Source organism: Gymnogyps californianus, chromosome 5 (assembly GCF_018139145.2).
Source record: "Gymnogyps californianus isolate 813 chromosome 5, ASM1813914v2, whole genome shotgun sequence".
In the NCBI taxonomy this organism is placed as follows: Eukaryota; Metazoa; Chordata; class Aves; order Accipitriformes; family Cathartidae; genus Gymnogyps; species Gymnogyps californianus.
Genome location: NC_059475.1, coordinates 6,841,989 through 6,864,113, shown reverse-complemented (window position 1 = coordinate 6,864,113; position 22,125 = coordinate 6,841,989). Strand labels below are relative to the sequence as shown.

The 22,125-nt window shown below is 39.0% G+C and overlaps 1 protein-coding gene across 1 annotated transcript in view; it reads left to right on the top strand.

Moving 5' to 3' along the window:
• LGR4 (leucine rich repeat containing G protein-coupled receptor 4) overlaps positions 1-18,852 on the top strand; it is an 82,549-nt gene extending 63,697 nt beyond the window's left edge. The window contains exons 5-18 of the mRNA XM_050897509.1: positions 4-219; positions 889-960; positions 2,743-2,811; positions 3,396-3,467; positions 3,554-3,625; positions 4,336-4,404; positions 4,808-4,879; positions 6,516-6,581; positions 7,699-7,770; positions 8,721-8,792; positions 9,087-9,212; positions 10,593-10,714; positions 11,368-11,442; positions 14,496-18,852. Of these exons, the coding sequence (XP_050753466.1) occupies positions 4-219; positions 889-960; positions 2,743-2,811; positions 3,396-3,467; positions 3,554-3,625; positions 4,336-4,404; positions 4,808-4,879; positions 6,516-6,581; positions 7,699-7,770; positions 8,721-8,792; positions 9,087-9,212; positions 10,593-10,714; positions 11,368-11,442; positions 14,496-15,772 (2,452 nt within the window). The 3' untranslated portion in view covers positions 15,773-18,852. The remainder of the gene's footprint in view (positions 1-3; positions 220-888; positions 961-2,742; positions 2,812-3,395; positions 3,468-3,553; positions 3,626-4,335; positions 4,405-4,807; positions 4,880-6,515; positions 6,582-7,698; positions 7,771-8,720; positions 8,793-9,086; positions 9,213-10,592; positions 10,715-11,367; positions 11,443-14,495) is intronic.
• The last annotated feature ends 3,273 nt before the right edge of the window (positions 18,853-22,125 follow it).

Below are 22,125 nucleotides of genomic sequence, written 5' to 3'. Positions count from 1 at the left end.
TAGGCGTTTAGATGCTAACCATATTACTGCCATACCAGAAGACAGTTTTGAGGGTCTGGTGCAGTTGCGTCACCTTTGGTTGGATGACAACAGCTTGACAGAAGTTCCCATCTATCCGCTCAGCAATCTCCCCTCTCTGCAGGCGTTAACGCTGGCTCTCAACAAAATAACGCACATTCCTGACTATGCATTTACAAACCTTTCAAGTCTTGTTGTTCTGTGAGTATTTGTAACTGTATTTCATAGGTCACTTCGATTGTTGTCTCAGTTACAGTTTTGATTAATCTAGGATGGCACTGAAAATGGTATTTTGCTATGTTTTAGCTCAGTTGTCTAGTAACAGGCTATACCGCCAACGTGAGATGATACCATGATACTAGACAACCCGCTGAAGGTTTGCTAAAGACTTTCTCCTAAACAGAAAGTGAAATGGGCTATGGTTAGTGAGATTGACATATATTTTCCTGACGTGTCGTTTTAGTAATGAATATTTCAAACCAATGGTTGTCAGAGAAAGCTTTCAGAGATATTAAAAGAAGAAAATATTATCTGCCATAGACCTGTTTTTGTGTAGTCTAAAATATCTCCAGGGATGAATATGAAAAATTAGTTTGATTTATATGTTTAAATCATATTTTTATCACACTTCTGGATAGTGAGTAAAGGTTTAAAATAGGTTGTCTTGACTATGGGCAGTCTATTCTGTTCCCATATGAGGATGAAATATTTCTGTCTGGAGGTGAAAGACATTCTTCTGCATAATCCACCCCATGCAATGGTTTTTCTAAACCATTCAACTGTCTTGATTTCATAGAAATATCTGCTAATTTGTTAACTTACATGAAATTATTCACTTGTTTTCATACTTGTTTTGTTTTTGCTTTTTAGACATCTTCATAATAATAAAATAAAAACTATAGGAAAACACTGTTTTGATGGATTAGACAACCTTGAAACCTTGTAAGTACTTAAAGTAATTCGTTGTTCAGTGTTTGTCTCATTCCCAGCTTAATCAAGGTTACCTTACTGGTATGGTGAAGATTTTGCAAGTAAGGCATGTGTGCACCGCGCAACACATAGCACTGACACTTAGGTCCAGCTCAGGTTTTGGAACTGAAGGCTAGTATCAGTGCAGTGCTCCACCAAAACTAATTAACTATGTTGAGAAGCAGGTAAATATTAGCCTGGGTGAAATGTCATGCTGGGTGATGTGGCTCTAATGTTTCTAGCCCTGATCTAGCTGGTGTATCTTTGCATAGCACTCCACTGAGTCAGGTGGATATATCAGAAGTGTTTGAGCGGCCCTGTGGGTGATAAGGGACAAATATTTGTTTCTCAGATTTACTGTAGGATTAGACGTATTTAAGATACACTGCCAAAACTGTTGTGTGACAATAGGAGGTTTCTCAGAGGGCCCCGGCAGGCTGTTTCTCCACTGCTCCTCCATTACTGGATGGGCACTGCTGCCTGCCAAGGAGACTGTTGCTCATGCGTCCCCGCAGCTCCTGAACCGATCCTCTGCAGGCTGATAGAGAACAGCCCAGCTCCTGGTTCCCAGCCTCTCGTACAAGAGATTCACCTGAGTTCACTTCAAATACCAGCAAATGTTAAGATGATGGACTGGTTTATCTGAAACAGTGAGCCTTATGTTCCTTCAGACAGAAACAGGGGGTGAGAGCGGGAAGCATCACCTTCCCCTCGCCCCGTGTCTGTTGTCCCCGCTGACAATTCATACTCCCCCCAGAACTGGGTGTCCGTAGTGGCCGGATCCTAGCTCCACAGTACTCCTCAACCTCCAGAGTGCCTCCTTGGCAAGGCATGGCTTTCAGCTGCTTGGGTTACATTCCCCATTTCCCTTCAGCTCACTCAGTGAATGTCTAATAAGCAGTATATCCTTCAACGATGCATTTTGTTATGTTTAAGAAAATGCTAAGTAAGTAAAACAAATGAAGGAGAGCAAGGGCAAGCCAGTGACAGCCTCTCTTAACATGAGGAGTTTGGATGAGTCCAGGAATGCTGCTTACTCCAACTGTCTTGTCATACTCTTAGAACCTCAATTAAGTAATAATTAGATGCTATGTAAATATGCACAGCTGATGTAAGACTCTCAAAATGTTTTTGCTTCTCATAAGGAGTCCCTTTTGCAGAAAAAAGACTGTAGCAGGTCCTGACATTACTGCTAGAACAGTGACAGGTTAACTGAGATTTCAACCGATCCCTGTCACCAATGTGTACTGATTCAGTGTGATGAGATTTCCCTCTGCTTCTCTTCAGTGTTTATAATTGTTTGTGCTACAAGGTCTGCTATTACCTAATGACTTATTTACTGTTTGTTTTATAAAACCTGAAAGAAAAGTTTTCTTAGTAAGCTAATAAAGAGTAGTCATTTGTATCTACTTTTTTTTTTTTTAAACTTTGAAATCTTAGTTCATTTCCATTTAAATTCTGTTGAAGAAAAATCTGTGAAGTGTTGAAAAATACTGAGCTTCGCTGTAAGGAAATGTCATTTGACTTAATATGAATAATCCTCTGGATAATATTAAATATCTTACCTAAGTTATTAGCTGGTTATAAAGCATGTAAAACATCAGAAGACTAAATCTAAGTTAAAGTTATTCTATGGTCTAGTTAAAGATGTTCTGAGAACTTTTTACTTTCATTGAATTGTCTTAAACAAAAACTGTTTGACAACTCATGACCACTGTTAAGAATTTTATAATTTTCCTGCTTTGTTTCTTCTAGGGATTTAAATTATAATAACATGGTAGAGTTCCCTGAAGCCATAAAAGCACTCCCAAGTCTAAAGGAGTTGTGAGTATTCTCCCTTTTTACCAGTTTTCTTTCTCCTTTCCATAAATAAAAAGAGAAAAATTCCTGGATTTAAGAATGCTTGTGTCATTATGCAGCAACCTAAATCAGATTAAGTTATGCTAAGTGAAGCTATAATTAAAGGAAAATATAATCATCAGCTAGAGAGGGAACCTATTGAAAATGATTTTGGAGTTATATAAGCAAGCAATTTATTCAGGAGAACCATTAGCATAGATCTTAATCATGAGCTGGTTTTGGCCTCCAGTAGCAGAATTAAGTATTCACTGATCACACATGTTTTCCTTGTCCCCTCCTTAAAAGAGGAGGAAGAAGAGAGAAAGCACAGGATCATGTTTTGGACAGAATAGTTTCTTTCTAATGAAATATTTTCAGTTTAGCTGATATGCAGTAGACAGAAATCATACCTTCAAAGTTATTCCTACAGTTTGACTTATTCCTGTTTAACTACAATCCTGTTCTTGGCAGGATTGGGAATTGAGTAGGTGTGAAGAAAATGACTATTGGTTGAATCTACTGGCAGTATATTTTTAAATGTTGGTTTTCTTCTTTGCTAATATCTTTAGGGGATTTCACAGTAACTACATTTCCATAATTCCTGATGGTGCATTTGCAGGAAACCCCCTTCTAAGAACAATGTAAGTAATTTTCATGCATCTATTTTTAGTCTTTAGCAGACAGTGACTGTACGAACAATGATTGAAACGTGTTTTTCATTTCCCAGACATTTGTATGATAATCCTTTGTCTTTTGTGGGGAACTCAGCATTTCAGAATCTGTCAGATCTGCATTCCCTGTAAGTATCGTCTCAGCTATCCAGTACAATAAATGGATATGGATATGAAACGTTGTGACTAAGAACTCAAAATAACTGAATTTTCTTACTGCCTCTTACCTTACAATTTTTTTGCAGTAAGCTTTAATAAATATTGTTATTGTTGGGAATATCCAGTGTCTTAAGAAGCTCTAGTGAATACGCTCTACAACCTTTTTTTTTTTTTTTTTTTTATCTTCATTACCTTGCATAAGACACATAACCTCAGGCCAAATGCTCAGGTTCTTACTTAAACAAACTGCAATATGTTCTAGGTGGTTTTTGAACAGGGATGTACATTGTGAGAATGTTTTGCAGGTTAGTGCATGCATGCTCTCAAAAGATAGCAGTTCTGGGGGTGACAAGTAAGCAAAATGGAGTGAGACTTCAAACTTTGAACTACAAACTACCTATGAGTTTATGCCCTTTTCATACGTGTGTTGATATGACTTTTTCCAGCTTGATGAATTCCAGTTGTTTGCTAATGGAGGAGTAATTTATTGAGCAAATTACTAGTATAAGAAGCAGTGAAAAGACTATCTTTTACACACTGTTCATGTGTAAAATTTAAACAAAAGCAATAAGAATGTTAGAATGTCTCCTTAGGGAAAATATCTGCCTGATAGCAGGATTGAATGTCACAATTCATTTGCATAATAGTTTACAGCTAATTTTCATGGGGATTTTTTTAGGGTCATTCGGGGTGCCAGCATGGTGCAGTGGTTTCCTAATTTGACAGGAACCGTTAATCTGGAGAGCTTGTAAGTATCTTCTACAGAAATCATTTCCAATAATTTCTTGGTTTTGTCTCTTGTGAAGTGATTAAATAGGATTAGTGGATCTGGAGAGCAACTGGATGTATGTTCTCTTCCTGTCAATAAATGTAATAATATAGCTTTCCTTACTGTGATACCTGGGTGCCTCTTAATTAGGGTAAGCTGACAACAGCCTATGAAAAAGGCCATTGATACTAACCCCCTTCTCACAGAACTGAAAAACAGAAAAGTTGGCCTCTTCCAAAAAACCAAACCAAAAAAAATTTGGTGGGTGAATCTAGCACCCCCGATAGCTGAGGCACCATCCTTATTCTGCTTTTACATGTGCTTGTTATGCCATCTACCATCAACAATGCAAACATTTATATTTGTTTGGGTTTTTTCACAGAACTCTAACAGGGACCAAGATAAACAGTATTCCTGTTAATTTATGCCAAGAGCAAAAGGTGCTACGAACTTTGTAAGTATACACATTGTGCTCCTATTTTCATCTACATCAAAATGTTTTAAAAGAAACTTAAATCTCATTTAAAGCAAAAGTATTGCTTAGAATTGGTCATCTTAGTAGTTCTATCAAAGTTGGAAATCTGATTCTGGTTTCTCGATTCTTCAAATAAAGACTTATGGTAGAGTTGATGTAATGCCTTATATTCATGAAACAGGGTCCCCTTTATAGGGATGCACTGTATTTCTTTTATATGTTATGAAAGATATATAAGGTGGTGCTGCAGAACAGTTTGCATCTTCAAATTCACTCTGCCACCATTCATTCTTAACACAACAGTAGTCATCTACATTCAGAGGTTAAGGAAGAGTTCAGTTATAGTGCTTTGACTTTTTGTGTTCGGGAACACAACAGGAGGGAGCATCAGGAACCAAGAGAAATGGAGATGAGGATTAGGAAGAGGATAGTAGTATGAAGGCAAGACAGAAAAAGCAGTAGAGGATGTGTTAAAATAAATGCAAAAAACCCCAACCTGGTAGATGAAACCATTGGGAGGGGAGAGGCAAAGCCATGTTTGCAAAGGATACACACAGGAAAATTTGGAACAAAAGCAAGTGCTGAAAAATGGAGGAGAAAAATATGTTCTGTTTTATAGAAAAAAAAAAAAACTGGGGAAAAAGAATGACGAGGTAGGATTTACTTTCAAATAGCAGTTTATCTTTTGAACAGAAATCTGAAGATTATTTGCAAGTTTCTGGTATCCTTTTTTGCTGCGTAGTTTCGCAGAAAATTCTGAACTTTCCTACCTCTGCTTAGGGAGGTACCAACACACTAAATCAAAATTTGCACCAAATTCCTGCATTGCATACCATCTATCCAGTTTATTCTAAAAAAGCAGATTATCAATAAACCTTTTTAGAGTACAACTCTCAGAATTCAGGGAATTTGTATAGTATGGGTTTTGGGTATGCGTATATCCAGATGCAGAGCTGAAAGCAGTGAAATAGAATATAGAATATACATAGAAATAGAATATAGAATCAAAAATACTGGTTGGGAGGGATCTCGTGAGCTGTTGAAGCCACTACAAAAGGCACGGCCTGTCTCTCCACTACTTTCCAGTTACAGAGCACTAGTTTCAGTTGTTAAAGTTTGCCAAATAGAGAGTTTTGGGACGACATTTTTTTAATGCTTGCTTGCTTTACATCACCGGTTGAATATTTCAGGAAAGTAAAAAAATAAAATTGTTCACTGAATTCAGAGGCAAAAAGGGGGAGAGAGAAATGTAGCTTTTGGAAAGGTTACACGAATAGAGTGAATGTAAGGCAATGAATCAACATTTTAGAGTTATATGGACAGCCTTATTTCTGCTATTTGCTGACTGTTGCAAGCTTGACATAGCAGTTATGTCTTTCTACATCTTTGGGTGTATACATGTATCAAGTGGATAGTGGGGCTAGTTAGGACGATTGTGGAGAGATCACACTTGTGATTCCCTTCATGATTTTCTCTAAACTGCCCTTAGTTTTTCTGCAGAATGTTACTAACAGGAAGATTTTTCTGCCAATCCATTTAATGGTTACAAGTGATGAGATGTTTCAAATAGAAAACAGCTGAACTAAGCACCTTTCACCCATCTTCTGTTTTGAAGGGACTTGTCTTATAACAATATAAAGGACCTGCCAAGTTTTAAGGGCTGCCACTCTTTGGAAGAAATGTAAGTAGAAATACATGTTGTTTATCTTTATTACCGACTTAGTATGCTGAGTCCCAAGTCTCTAGAAACTTTTTTGCTTCATGTTTGATAAGTTTCTAAGATTAAGGACAGAGAGAGATAATGTGACCATCTCATATTGGAGGAGTGTGGACAGAGCACGTGAGGAGTGTGCTGGACAGAGAATTCAACCACTTGTGTTCTCCTCAATTACCTAAGGTTTAATTGTTCCTATGGCACAAAAAAGAATGAAGGACACCTTAATCCTGCATTTCATAATAGTACTGCTATACGCATAAATGGAATGAGCATTTATGTGTTTTCCTTCCTGCCTCTTATCTCTTCCACTCTTCTTCAGTTCCCTCTAACCATCAGCCTATGCTTGTGTAAAATCTTTTTTCCTCTAGTCCCTGTAAGACACATTCAAAACCCATCTTTGCTTTTCCTTACTTCATTGCTTTAAAGCATCTTAGGCTTAATTTCCGGATCCTACACAATTTTTCTGCCTGCATATGTTCCTACTTCTCCTACCTCTACTACACTCAAGCTTCTTTCCCCTTAACCAGAGTGGGGCTAATAGACTTCTCACAGGCCTTTGCTGTTATACTCTTGACATCTTTGGGCTCGTTGTACATGTGGTTCGTTGTAAAGGGAGCTAGTGAGCTGGAAGTATAATTTGCCCATTAGCTCTTGAGGTGTTTCTGAACATTTTCCTCTGATAAATCCATATTTTGAGAAATGAAAGTGCACCCAGGGTTAGAATGTGCCTAAAGATTCCCTGCAGAATGAAGTAGATTTGTTTTAAACTCAGTGTGATTCCTCAAAGTTCACAAAGTGTTACTTTTAGCTTGGAAATAATTCAGTCCACACTTAACAGTTGTCTCTTCTAAATTAAATGAGTTGTGAATTGGGATTGGGCAAAGTTGCTACAAAAGAGCTGCATGGTTGTATTAACATGGCTAATGCAAAATACGTGAACAGTTTGCCTACAAGGGGAAATGAGAAAAATCTTGCCATTGGTAAGGCTAAATCTATGTATTAGCAGGCACCGAGCTATCCCTTGGTTTGAAGTCAGCCCAGTTAGCCAATAAAGTTCCGTTTCTACTTCTTCTCTTTGCAGTTCCTTACAGCATAATCAGATCCATGAAATCACAGAGGATACCTTTCAAGGACTGTCCTCCCTTCGTGTCCTGTAAGTGCACATAGCTGCATACTGAGTAAAACAAGATAATGTTTTTGATTCCCATGTAAACTGATGTCAGGGTTTGGTGTTACAAATCTGACTGATGGCAAAAGGCCAGGTATGCTGGATCCTAAGGTGAAGCAAACCATGTACAAGAGATACTAGCAGCAGCCAGTTTCAGTCCCGTTCTTTCTAGTCTCCATTTTGTTTTTCTAGCCTATAAAGATATTTTTATATATATGGAGATAAAAAAAGGAGATTTTTTTTTTTTTGGTAGTCCACTATTTTGCATTATATTATTCCGTTATATAGTATTTATTGGAGAGATCCTATCTGTTTTCCTCAGGAGGAGCAGACCGATAAACAAAATTACCCCCTCCCCTTACATCCCTAGCTATATGAAGATTATATAGGAACATTGAAATTATCAGAAAAAAAATCCACAAAACGACAGGTGTTTTTAAAAGGAATGTCATAATATAAGTCGTGGTGGTCCAGCGGGAGCTGGATCTGGATTTTGAAATCCAACAAAGCAGATGCCCTTCTGCTTGTTCTTTTGTTGTCTTCCCCCACCCCTGCCGACGTGCCCTGCCGCAGGTGTGGTTGTCACCGAAGGGATCGTCCTGGCACCTTCAGCCTGGGAACGGGTGGTGCCAGAGCCGGCCTCTGCCTTGGGAGCGCACGCTGAGCTGCTAGCGCCAGGAAGGAAGGGAAAGGGGGCAGGAATGGGAGATGGATTCTACTTTGGGGATGAGGTGAAGCAGGGTACAGCTGCCTTACCAAGGGATTTGGCTGGTACTGCACCTGGCTGACTGGGGAGAGAGGGGAAACGGGAGGGTTGTTCAGCTTTTCTGACAAAGGCATGCTGTGTTTGTCACCTTAGCTTTTTTCTCAGTACAGTGGCTGTTACAAAGTTTTGATGAAACTGCTAAAATACTCTCATTTGGCATTCATTGCAGCGACCTCAGTAGAAATCGGATCCATCAGATCCACAAGGAAGCTTTCACCACTGTTGGAGCTATTGTTAACCTGTAAGTAGGCCATTCTGTGCAGCGACCTCCTCTCTCTATCATTAAACTGCTGAGATAGTAAATATTTTTAGCTTAAAATTGATATGTGCCCATCGTGTGTTTCATGTCTGTGAATCGCAAAACCTCTCGCTAGCTGAACGTATGCAGGGCACACTGCCTGCTGCACTGACGGGCATTTGCCAGACCACAGCCTCGCTATAAGACTTTAAAAAGCCTTCCTACTTCAATGAAATGTATGCTATAGGATCTTCAAACTTACTTTGTTGTAACACTGTCTTAATATTCACATTTCAGAGACCTAAGTTTCAATGAACTCACTTCAGTTCCAACTGAAGGATTGAGTGGACTGAACCAGCTTAAACTTGCAGGCAATTCTGAGTTGAAAGAAGCTTTGGCAGCAAAGAACTTTGCAAAGCTCCGGTATGTTGGTAAATAACACCAAGAGAGTGCCTCACTTATTTTGACAGTAACAAGCAAAGTGATAATAAATGAAGCCAGTTTAGATAATACTCAAGACAAATGATCAGGCCCTTTGCTGAGTCCTGTAGTGCCTTAATGTTGGCATATATGAAAGGGCATCTGACTATTTTGGTATAGAAGCCATTTGCAGACAATTTTCTTGGAACCTTTTATATTTTTCCTCCACCACTTTTCAGGCAGATATCATCTGACTTTGGAGTAGTGGTTTGGGTGGATTCCATTTGTTATTGAACTGAGCACATCTGTCTTTCAGAGTGTGGAAAATGGGAGCAGATGCTCAGGTGTCTGATCCCATAATCACCACGCTTTATACATACGCCGTTTATTCTTGGAGGCAAATGATAAGAGTAATCATTCAAATGGAAACCTGGTACCAATTTCAGTGGGAGGTGGATCAAACAGTGATTAACTGCTTTGCATTTTCAAACGTCTTTCTGCACATTAAAAAGAAGCAGTTAAAAATTGTTTCTCATACTGTCCGATGGAAAAAATGGAGATGAAGACACTGTTAATTTGTCTAAGGCCAGCGAAGGAATCCATGTCACTTTTAGAATCAGGCCTCAGCAGTCCTGTGGAAACAGCAGATTGGGTTTTAGGTTTTGATCTGTGTTTGAGAACTAATGCATTGTGGGATCCTTTAGACTGATGTTCTTCCTAAATATTTACAAGAACAGAATTCAGGAACAATACTGCAGATAGTGGATATTGTAGCCTTGAGTCAGAAAAATTAGCTTCTGGTCTGCTATTATCTCATTGTTTATGTGGACTTTTTAAAACTCTGTATGCAGCTGTACTACTTCTCTACCAGGATTAGTAGTATGTACCATTTCTGTCAAACACGCAAAAAAAAAAAACCCCACCTTATTTAGGGGCCACAAAATGGAGTGAGAAGGAAAGATGTAATTTTTAACATCGTGGTCATCTGGGAATTAATTAAAGAGTAACTGTTTTGTAAGAAAGTTAACTTGCTTAATTAGTTTTCAGTTTAATTTGTACAGCAACACCACAAACACTGATCAGAATTTGGTTTGTATATGGAGTAGAATGAGTAGTAAAGAGAGCTAAACATCGCAGAATTTTCTTTGTACTCCTTTGCAGCAGACAAGACTTGGATGTGTCACCTATCCTTTACCTCAGTGCAAAAGTTCATCAGAAATGGTTACAACTGATCCAATTTGAAATAGTTTTTTATTAGCAACCATGACAAAAAGAAACTTCAGTTTTAGCACTGAAGGGTGCCTCTTAAATATTTTCAATAGATGGTAATCTTAACTTCGGTTACAATGGGTAACACTCTTTGCTGTTCTGCCTGTATTTCAGGTCACTCTCTGTACCATATGCTTACCAGTGCTGTTCATTTTGGGGTTGTGATTCTTATTTAAACTCTAATGCTGAAGATTCCAGTCACCAAGATCAAGGTGCCTTGATGGATCGTGAGAAGGGTAAGTGTTTCATTGTACTAAACCGTTAGTATTATTTTGGGCCAGACTACACTGGCATGTTGTCTTTGAATAAGGAAATTTGGAAAATATAAATCTTTATAGGGGTACAAAAGCTGTCTCTGAAAGTGCTTAGCAGTTGCTTGCAGCTCAGCAGTGCAATGTTCCTTCTAAATGTGTGAAATGGATTTATCTGACAGTGTAAGATTTGCCTGTTTAAAAAAAAAAGGAAAAAAATCATCTGTTGTTTTTTTTAAATTCTAAAGTGCCAGTATTGTTTCTGTCACTTTCTGCTCCGGCAGAAATGGTTCTCAGTATTTTGACCTTCCTGTTCAGAAAGGGCGTGTCCATCCACTGTCTACTTCAAGGCCCATAGATCTTTCCCCGGTGATGAAAGATGTTGCTGCTTTGTTATAAAGCATTGTGAGTAGCTGGACAGGCAGTAGTAACTCAGACTGCTGCAGTGATTTCTGCACTGAGTGTTCGACCTTCCGTGACAAACCAGAACAGCTCCACTTGTTAAAGGCTTGAATGTTGGTGAAGTGTTAGGCCTTTGATCTTTCAAAGGACTACTTCCATCCTAGGCAGCTTCACTGCATTTCACTTTTTTTTTTCTTCTTACAACTAACCTGTTTTTAATTTTTACTTGGATACAGCTGATGCAGATGTTTTAAGAAATGAGGAAAATGAGGAACTGGGACAGACTATTATTCACTGTACACCAGCAACAGGTAAATCTTATATGTGCTTTAGCCACATTGTGAACTTCAGGCACGGTGTTACGCAAATAGCTGTCTGCAGAATTACGTTTCATTCCTCGTAGTCATTCTGTACACAGAAGATTAAATTCTACAATGCTTGGGTGAAACTTCATTTGATGTCGATGTTGTTTTGGATGAGCAATCACAAAGATTTGGCTCAGCTTTAGACGCATAGCACTATATTGGAGAACTATGCTAGGAAAAAACCAGAAGTTTGTTTCTGTAAGCGGAACAATCAAGACTGTAATACTTACATTTGGAGCCTGCTGTGTTTAATGCACTGCCCCCTAATTCTGCGTTACTCTTGCCAAAGAGATGTCTGTGGAGCAGACTACATGAATGCTCATCTGTTTCAGTAAGAAGTCAGCCTGTGCTTTAAAAGCTTAACTCAAACTGCTGTTACTGGTGGTTTTCACTAAGCTTGATGTCTTTGCAGGAGAGAGGATGAGGAATGCTCATGTGATCTGTTCCCCAGCCCTGCTATAGCCGCATTAACTGACAGCAGAGGGCTGTTACAAGTAGCTGGAGCAGGCAGTAGCATCTTAAACTGCTACAGATATTTGTGCAATGAGTAGCCTTATTGGCATACCAGAACTACTCCAATTCAGGCTTGAACAGTCCAGCAGTGTTGAAAGTCTTTGATCTTGCAAAGGAATATTTTCATTCTAGGCAGCTTCGTTGCTGCCCTTCTGCTTACCTTCCTCGAACTGCAGATTTCCACACACGTTTTCACTCAGCTCCTAAAGCGCTTGCTGTGGTGCCTCCTACTTCCTTGACTTTGCCATGGGCTCTCCAGAGGATTCCTTCTATACATCTTGTATCCTCCTGTTTGCATAAACAGGAACACATAGATGGGGGGAACAGTATGCTTCCAGTGATGTTACTTCTGGATGAGAAGGGGTTTTCTAAGTCTTGTTTCATTCTTAAACTGGTATTTTACATCCATTATGAAAATCTGTTCACTCTTCATCTTTTGGGCTAGCTCCAGCTTTAGTATACAGAATATCACAAGGATTTCTTGATCACAGCCAAAAAAAATCATGGTCAGAAAGTCAAATATATTATTAATGTGACTGTATGCGATCTGAGAGTTAATTTGACCAATGCTGCTTATTTGCTTTTGATCTCCTGCTCACAGAATGAGAATTCAGATGGTGTGTTACATGGGTTAAATCTTTAAAGCCTTTAGCTCTCTCTTCTTGCCCATACCAGAGATGCTGTAGCTCTAAAAGGAACGAAGAGCTTGTTTTACAAGTTCACAATTTGCCTTGTTTTTCACCAGTCCCTCCCATTCTAACAACTTGTTTTCTATGCCATGCTGTCGTCTGGTCATAAGTAGGACACTCCACCCACCATGTAAGTTCTGAATCATTGCTCATCTCGTAGATCCACTTTCCGCTTTGCCTAATGGCAGGAACGGATTGCTGAACAGTGGCACTCAAGTAGCATAGCACTGAAAGCCGTGAAACTCATCCTTCAAGCATGAATTTCCCCCCGGTGGGCTGGGAATATTAGTGAGAGAGGGGGTAACTTTTAACTCTAAGGATAGTTAGACCTTGGGAGAAAGACAGGAAAGTGTGCTGGGTTTTGTTTGTCTAAAGATACCTCACTGTACAGCTACTAGAAAACAGACTTCAAATTGCTTTTGGAAGCATGGCATTGACATTTTTAAATTTCCTAAGTAGGAAGTTGTTTCTATTTTTAAGTAGACTCAGCAGGTATTGTTGCGTCATGTGGATGTACTGTAAAAGTAATTATTCTGGCGAGGATGTCTTACTCAGGAATAGCTGCAAAAGAAGGGATTTTACTGCTGATTTTACTGGTCTGATAATCCAGTTAGCCCCATTATTTCGTGCCCAGAAATGAAGCTTGCTCGTTTAAACAAACACAAAGATTCTTTTTTGACTTGTCAGTTCAGTAATTTCTGGAAGTTGCTTTAGGCCTTGGGAGATTTTTGCACTGACATTTAATCATTCTCCGCAGTTGCTCCAGCCCGCATTAGTGATGGGTTGTACTTACCTTTCACCTGCCTAAAGGGAAGGCATGAGCTGCACAGAGCCGCGAGTCGCGGGCTGAATCCGGCTCAGAAGCTCCAGCCCGAGGTGGCAGCACAGTGTGCCATTTTTCTGCTCTGCCTCCAGCTCCCGGAGTGCCCGACTGCAGGGAGAGATCCCCGGCTATTGTGCTTTGGACAATTAGCAGTGCCTAATGGGAATGTAGGAGAGGTTAAACTCTTCTAATTGTTACTTAAAATCAGTAGGATTTCCCTATGGAATAAATAGCAATTAGAAGGATTAGAAGGGTAAGCAATAGTAGTGACCTTTTTTCCTTGCCTTGCCTCATGTTATTTTCCTTGTTGGATGTTTTTTTATTATTTAAGCTTTTTGAAGTGGCAAAATAAGAAGAAAAAAATCATTTTTCCCTATATGATTTTCCAAGCTCACAGTGCCTTTCAGTGACGAGGGTGGGGGAGAGGGCTTGTGGTGAATTCCTGTCCCTATTAAAGCTGATTAAATTGAATTTGTCGGCTGTTTTACAGATGTTTCCTTGTGACCAAAAGTTACTCCAGAAGGCATGTTTGTGAATCATTTTTTGAGAGAACATATTACTTCTAAAAAATTCTTTCCCCTTACAAGTTGGTTGTGAACATTTGCTTTTATTTTGTTACCAACTTTTTTTATGAAGTATGAAATCTAAAGAAAATAAAAAGTATTTAGGTGGCACTAATGAAAGCTATTTTGAGTAGCTAAAAGGTAATTAAGTTTGTTTAGCTAGCTTGTTTATACAAAGTATTCTCAAGTGACCATTCATCACAGTAATTGTTATTTCAGGCATAATTAATTAGTAAATAGCTTCAGCAGAATAGTTTACTTTCAACCGACCTATTTAGCAGTTCAGCTGTGTACTCTATTCATGAATTAATGAGGAGTGCTCTTGTAATACCTTTTGAAAATCTTGCTTATTAAGGCACGATTTTTTTTTTTCTAAATTGGTTGTCCTTCTGTGTTTTGTTTTTCTTCTAGGTGCTTTTAAGCCTTGTGAATATTTACTGGGCAGCTGGATGATTCGACTTACTGTCTGGTTTATTTTTTTGGTTGCTTTGTTCTTCAACCTGCTTGTCATGTTAACAATATTTGCATCCTGTACTCCATTGCCATCTTCCAAATTGTTCATAGGCCTGATTTCTGTCTCTAATTTATTTATGGGAGTCTATACTGGTATTTTAACTTTCTTGGATGCTGTCTCTTGGGGAAGATTTGCTGAATTTGGCATATGGTGGGAGACTGGCAGTGGTTGCAGAGTTGCTGGGTTTCTTGCAGTCTTTTCATCAGAAAGTGCCATTTTTTTCCTGATGTTGGCAGCTGTTGAACGGAGCTTCTCTGCGAAGGAGATCATTAAAAAGGGGAAAAGCAATCGCCAAAAACAATTTCAAATTGCGGCAGTTTTTGCTTTCCTGTGTGCTGTGGTAGCGGGATGCTTACCACTTTTTTATAAAGCGGAGTACTCGGCATCACCCCTTTGCTTGCCCTTCCCCACTGGAGAAACACCTTCGTTAGGTTTCACAGTAACTTTAGTGCTCCTGAATTCATTAGCATTTTTGCTAATGGCTATTATCTACACTAAACTGTATTGCAACTTGGAAAAAGAGGACCTCTCCGAAAACTCTCAGTCCAGCATGATTAAGCATGTCGCTTGGCTCATCTTCACGAACTGCATCTTTTTCTGCCCTGTTGCGTTTTTCTCATTTGCACCGTTGATCACTGCGATTTCTATCAGCCCTGAAATCATGAAGTCTGTTACTTTGATATTTTTCCCATTACCTGCTTGCCTGAATCCAGTTCTGTACGTATTCTTCAACCCAAAGTTCAAGGAAGACTGGAAGTTGCTCAGGCGCCATATGACCAGGAAGAACGGAGCGGTAGCAATTGCCGTCAACGCTCAAGGGGGCTGCGTGACGCAGGATTTCTACTACGACTGTGGCGTGTACACCCATTTGCAGGGTAACATCGCCGTGTGTGAATGTTGCGAATCGCTCCTTTTATCCAAGCCCCTGCCCTGTAAACATTTAATAAAATCACACAGCTGCCCCGCGCTGGCAGTGGTGCCTTGCCAAAGGCCGGATGGCTACTGGTCGGACTGCGGCACCCAGTCAGCCCACTCCGACTACGCGGACGAGGACGACTCCTTCGTGTCGGACAGCTCAGACCAAGTGCAGGCCTGCGGCCGTGCGTGTTTCTACCAAAGCCGAGGATTCCCTTTGGTTCGTTATGCCTACAACATACCGAGAATTAAAGACTGAAAAGGCTTTTTGCCATCAGCTGTTCTAATAAAGAGGTATAATGCTTCGTAGACTGTTGCCTGTTTTGACCTTTCAAGCAGGAAGCACTTTTGTAATCACCATTTAGTGTCGTTTGTAAAGAAGGGAAGCGGGCAGTAACTTTTTGAGCCATACATTTAAAAATAATTAAACAAATAAATCAATTGCCCTGACTGTAAATAATTGGTAAACCAAATTTGTTACCCAATATTTTTACTCTTTCCGCGCAATAGTGGTTTCTTTCGTACAGTTTTTTACACGCTAATGGTGTGTTTCCACGTTGTACTCCAGTTGTACTTTACTTCTGCTGTTGGCAAGGTAAGTTCTGTTGATTTTTTTCTTTTTTTTTTCTGCCAAAGCACAATATAAAGGACGGCTGTTTAATATTAAAGAAATTATTTTTAAATGTGACTTTTCTATAATTAAGCAAAAAACTCTCTTGCTAGCTTTGTATAGTGTATTCAGCATTGAATCTCAGGATGAATTTTACTGCAGGGCCAAAAAAGGGATTAATTCTCCCATACATAACTGTGACAGCAATATAGGAATACCATGTTTGTTTTGTATTTCAAGCCAACGTTCAATTTTAAAAAAAGGTTTTGTTACAATAAAGCACTTGTAATCCACACTATCTGTGGACTATGAAATAAGCATATTAACGGCTGTCAGGAATAATAGGGTTGAACACATTTTTCCAGTGGTGATGCATTACTTCAGGTGAACCACAGCAACTTTCTTCAGTATTATGCAGTCAGGTCACACTATTGGAAGGAATATCGATGCATCGGGGGGGTGTTAGCAGTGCTGTCGATGTATACAGCTCACGTCTTTGCAGAAAGACTGGCTGATACTCTGCAGCCTGTTGAATGTTACAGCACCCCAATAATATCTACAAATAGACTGAGATTTTAGCAAATGGAGGGAAAACAAAGCAATTTTGCAATAAAGAAAAGCATTTTTCCAGTTATTTTACTGAGAGTAAAGTACACTGTGCAAAGTCACTGATTTTCATGTAAATCAGTGCAATATTTTTAAACCATTCAAGTCCTGAGACCCAAATGATTTAAGTACAATCAGTGATCCATTTATCTGTGTTTAGTTTGAAATCTGGTTGATACAAAGTTATGAATGCATGATTAAGTAATTATGTATGTTTCCTGAACAACACGCTAAATCAAGAGCAAATCTACTGCCATCCCACTTACTTTGGAGACATTCTCGTTAAGATTTAAAGCTAGATTGCTGTTTTGAGAATTAAACTGTATATACTGTTCATACAATGAATTTTTATCTTTGTATTGTAAATTATTTGATAGAACACGTGATGGGAAATGTGGCTTCAGTTCATTTTGTTAATTAAAGCTACCTCCTAAACAATAGTGGCTGCCAGTAGCAGAATGTTTAAAATGTGGTTTATATACTTTTTGCATTGTAAATAGACATGGTTGTATATTGTCACTGTAATAAAAACAGAATCCTTGTATATCAAAATCATGTAGTTTGTACAAAATATGGGAGGACTATTTACTGTATGCTGTTAATTTTGTAAGCCAAAATATTCACCTGTAAAAACGAAAGAGAAGAAAACCAACCCGGAGTTGTTAATTCTTATATTTACACTCATGAATATTACACATCTGCAATTAGCATAGAATGTTACACTGAAAGCAAATAAAGGGTACATGAATATTGATTGTTATTTATCTCTGTTTTTCAAAAGTTAAGGCTGAAAATGGTGCACATGTAAAATTATTGAGCATGAATAACATGTGATTTGCTCTCCGCTACATGTGGTAAGAGTTTCAGGAAAGAATTGCCAGAAAAATAAGAAAGTTGCCAATTTACAAGTGGATTTATGATCTCAGACTAATGCTGATTCTTGGCATGCAAAAGGTTGAAACCTTCAGAGAAGCGTTTGCCCTCTTAGAAAGCAATCTCTTTAATAAAGACGTTATTACGTATTGTATTGGAGTTGAAATGTTTTTAGTATGGCTTGGAAGATCATACAGATGATGATTTTGGTTTTGATACTATTTCCATGCTGACAGTTGTGGGGGGTTTTTTAGCCATAGTTTTGCAAGAGTCCCAGTCTGTTCCACACTCCCTCTGTTGGCCAGCCAGTCACAGGTAATGAGAATACTTCTAACGAGAATACTTCTCAAAAAGGACAATAAATGTCAGATGCCATTTCATAATCAGTAGGGAAGGAAATCCAACTATCAATTTCAAACAATGTTCTTGAGTATGGATTTATTTTTTTTCTTCTGTCTTACAAATGAGTCTTCAGTGAAATGCTATTAAAATGGTCAGATGCGATCCATTTGGAGTTGCAGTGTTTAGTTGATACATCGATATGTTTTTGAAGTTACAGTTACGCTAACAGTTAATATTTAATGCAGTCAGCCTGGTGTCTTCGAACGCACACAGGTTTTATCTGCTAGTACAGGTGAAAGAATACAGGCACTGGCTACTAAAATCAACCTGTCAAGAAGCAGTGCTGCAAAATTTGCCTGTCTCAACATCACCAGGTGCCCAGCACCTATGGATGATCACATAAGGAGAACCCGGAGAAATCCAGCCATCAGGTACTTAATATCTCCTTTGTTGTGTCTTTGCTGGACAAGCTGATCTCGGTAGCAGGGCATAATGGTCAGATGTTCACAGTCGCAATAGGACAGCCATCCACTGAGAACTCGCTCCCTCTCGTCCCCACTCCAAAAGCGGTATCAAATACGTGGAGACAACTTGCCTTAAAGCTGTGCTGTGTTAGTAATGTGCGAGGTTTTTCCCTTACCTTTGTACAAGTGGCTTTCACCCAGGCAGCCATCTCCTCAGCTAAGCAAAGTTTCCTAATTTCAGTTTTGATACTCAAACAACTGAAATTTTACAAGTTATACTCTTCTGGGGTGTCCGCAGGAAATTAATCTTCTGATTTCCTAGATTCTAAAGCTAGCTGAAACTGTTTGTAGAGTGACAATGTCGCATACCTTGCTTCTAAACCCCTCTAAACAACTGTTGTACTGAGTTCCAACACTGGATTTAGCAGACAAAAAGAATTTGCTGTTGACTTTAAATAAAGGAAAACTTATGGCAAGAAGAATGTTTGTTTGTTTGTTTTCCTTCCTCATCTTCTGCTGTTGTGAGGAAGCAGCTTTCTGCAGGGGAACAGAGTCACAAATAAAGTTGCTGAAGTTGTTGCTAAGATGTTCCCTGCCTTTCCCCCCATTAAGAGTAATTTCTTAGGGACAGCTATTAGCCTGCTCTGTGGCAGTATGCTGGTGAGACCTCTTAATTTGAAATGGGGCCTCTTCATTCTCTTACAAAAATAATACACCTACTTAGTAACTTCTTGGTCTAGATCCCTTTTGTCCTTTTTCATTTCTTCCCAGTAGAATTTCCTGTGTTTAATCATAAATTTATTCAGAAATTTCAAAGTTACACAAAGATACTTTTCTCCAATAATTCTTTTGACCTTGGTTACTATTTTGAAGTCTTCAGTTTTAATTTACAAGGTAATATTTTTTAATTAAAAGCACAATGCCGAGTTTGTTTCATACATACTCTCAATTTAATAATTTTTAATTACATAGATGCTTTTGATCTTTTACTGCTAGCATAAGTTTATTTTTAGCACTTTTTTTAATATTACCTTTCACATGTCGTACAGTAGAATCTGACCGATTTAGCACTAGAGGTCTGTTGAAGATAATTCAATAAATAAGGAAATTAATCAAATCTGAAATGGGATAATCAGAAATTACTGTTTTCTTTACTGTTGTATACTGTAAGAACTTGGAGGGTGAACAGACACATTTCATATGTTGCATTCATGGCACTACACTACTATAAAATATCATAATTTGGGTTTTACCTAAGAAATACTAGTTAATGGTTACTGTGGCATTTACTGTAGGGAAATGATTTAGATTTGAGGGTAACAAAATACGAAGTGTCTCACTGGTTTCTGGTAACAAAAGTATAACCTCTAAGTGTCTCTTGAAAATTTCAGCCCAAAAATGAACAACTAAATCTGTTGTTAACTGAAGCTTTAAAAGAGATAAAGACTTTGTGCGGAAGCGTAAACTAGCTGAACAAGCGAAGGCTGTTCAAAATCAGCAGGGCTGTGATCTCCAACAAACGTAAAACAACCGAGTTGAGGAGACCCTGCTATTGAGTCAAGAAAATGGGATTTGAATATAAATGTGTTTCATAGAGTTCTTGCACATTCCCCTAACCAAGAGAGAAATTCTCACCTTCTCAAGGCTGCGCTCCTTGAAAGCAGATGGCTCCGCATCTGCAATCAACAGGATCTGGACTGGGACGAGCAGTGGGTACAGCGTATTGCAAAGATGAGAATACGCTGTACCGTGAAGGAAAACTGAAGCAATCCAAGACCTCTCAGATTTCACAGCCTCTAACCAAGCAGAACTACAAATGCAGGCACAAAAATAGCCAGTAGACAAGTATAGGCAGTGCTTGTTCAGCTCTGACACCGAGTGTGGAGCCAAGTAGCTTTCTTCTTCACTCCTGTGCCTGGCGCACCGTTTTTCCCCACACTGGAAAATCTGAAGCCTTGGGAAGACTTCTTAAGTTTGACTTTATTTAGTTCAAATTTCCTTTTTTTTTCCCCCCAGGTTGCAAGTAAAATTAACATATACATTCTTTTCTTCAAGCTTAAGGCATGTTGTCTAAGCCTTAGTTTGTGCCTAAATTTAGTAAGTTGGTTTTTTCTTCAGTAGGATTATTTTTTTGGTTTTTCTGTGTTCCTGAATGCAAGTGTGGCACTAGACATTACGTCTGAAAGCAATCTTATCTGATTCTTTCCATTAAATCTGGCTAGTATTAATCAAGTTGAACTGAGAGGTTTCCTTCTGATGGCTCTTCTGTTTTCGGAGGCTGAGTTGATCAGATCACAGTTGGATTTCTAAAATTCAACTATTTCATAAACGAGAGTTGGCAAGTTCAAATATTTCGGAGAGTTGTCAAGTCAGGGTAGTTAGTGATTCAGGGTAGTTGATTTATGCCTGGAATTTAATTCATTTCTATGTTTGTTACCTGTAAAACTGCTTTCTTGACATCATTTTCTATGTAAAATACTGAGGATGGCAATTAGGGATTACTTGTGAGCAATTTGTCAGGAGCATTTGGATGTTCAGACACGCTGATTGGCATGACTGAACAAACAGAAGGTATAGATCTGTGAATATATCACTCTGTGTTTACTCTGAATTTAACTCCCCGTTGCTACGTAGCTTAAAGTACTTACTCCACATTCTATGATGGTGTTGGTTCAGTTAGCACTGAGAGACTGAATGCAGTTTTTGTCATTTCTTTGGTGAGAAATTAGGCTGATTTTTCACAATGGTAACAACCATACGGGTGCGTGTATATGTATTTATTCACTACGCTCACTTGTTTGCGTCAACTTTTGTGCTTCATTGTGTCAGTTTGATTTTGCCTGTAGGCTTTAGCAGCATTGGTGCTTAATTCCTGCCAGGGCAGATGCTTTTTAGAGGCAGTCTTTCCTATTATGGCACTAAGTTGACAGAACTAAGGTTTTGCCATGAAGCATGTCCTTGTAATGTGCCGTTTGCCTGCCAGTCCTTCTATGGCCATAGGAGTTGTGTACCTGAACCTGCAGGATTGTTGTTTCAATCGTTAGTATTTTACAGAATGACATTGTTTGGGCTCTTACCTTGCCTGTATTAACTAGGGTACAGTGGCTGTGGAGCTGGCTTGACAGGTTGGGCAGAACGGTAAGAAGAGGGATAACAACAATATTATTTTATACTTTCACTTCTCTTCCAAGTTGGATGCTTTTGCCATTCTAGTAATGATGTTTTAATTCCCCAAAAGGTGAACTGGCTTTTGCCGCCCTCTGTACAGGCACTCTCGATGCATAAACTCTGGTACCTTGTCACAATACTAAGGTTTGTTAATATAAGCTATTTGCCCAATTCCTGTTCTTGAATCCCCAAGGAATTATCTTATCTGTATAATAACGTAGGGAGGGAAGAGAAAGACTCAAATGTTTGTGTCTTTGGCAAGATTGCAGCTGGCTGCTGCCTTGCCTTGAGACATCCATTTCATAGTTTCTGGCCATCCTGGATGAGCAGCTGTGGGGCTTCATCAGAAGCGAGAGATGCCCAGTGCAGTGAGCTCCAGAATTCCTCAATTCAATGAGACAGGATGGGGTTTTTTTCTTTTTTTTCTGTTCATTTAAGACTGTCGCCAGTCTTCGCTATGAGATGGGCTTTAAGGTTGGGGGAGGTTTTCAAGCCTTCCTAAGGTGTTTTGAAATTACCTTGGTCTGCAGCCTGTTGAAATACTTGGAA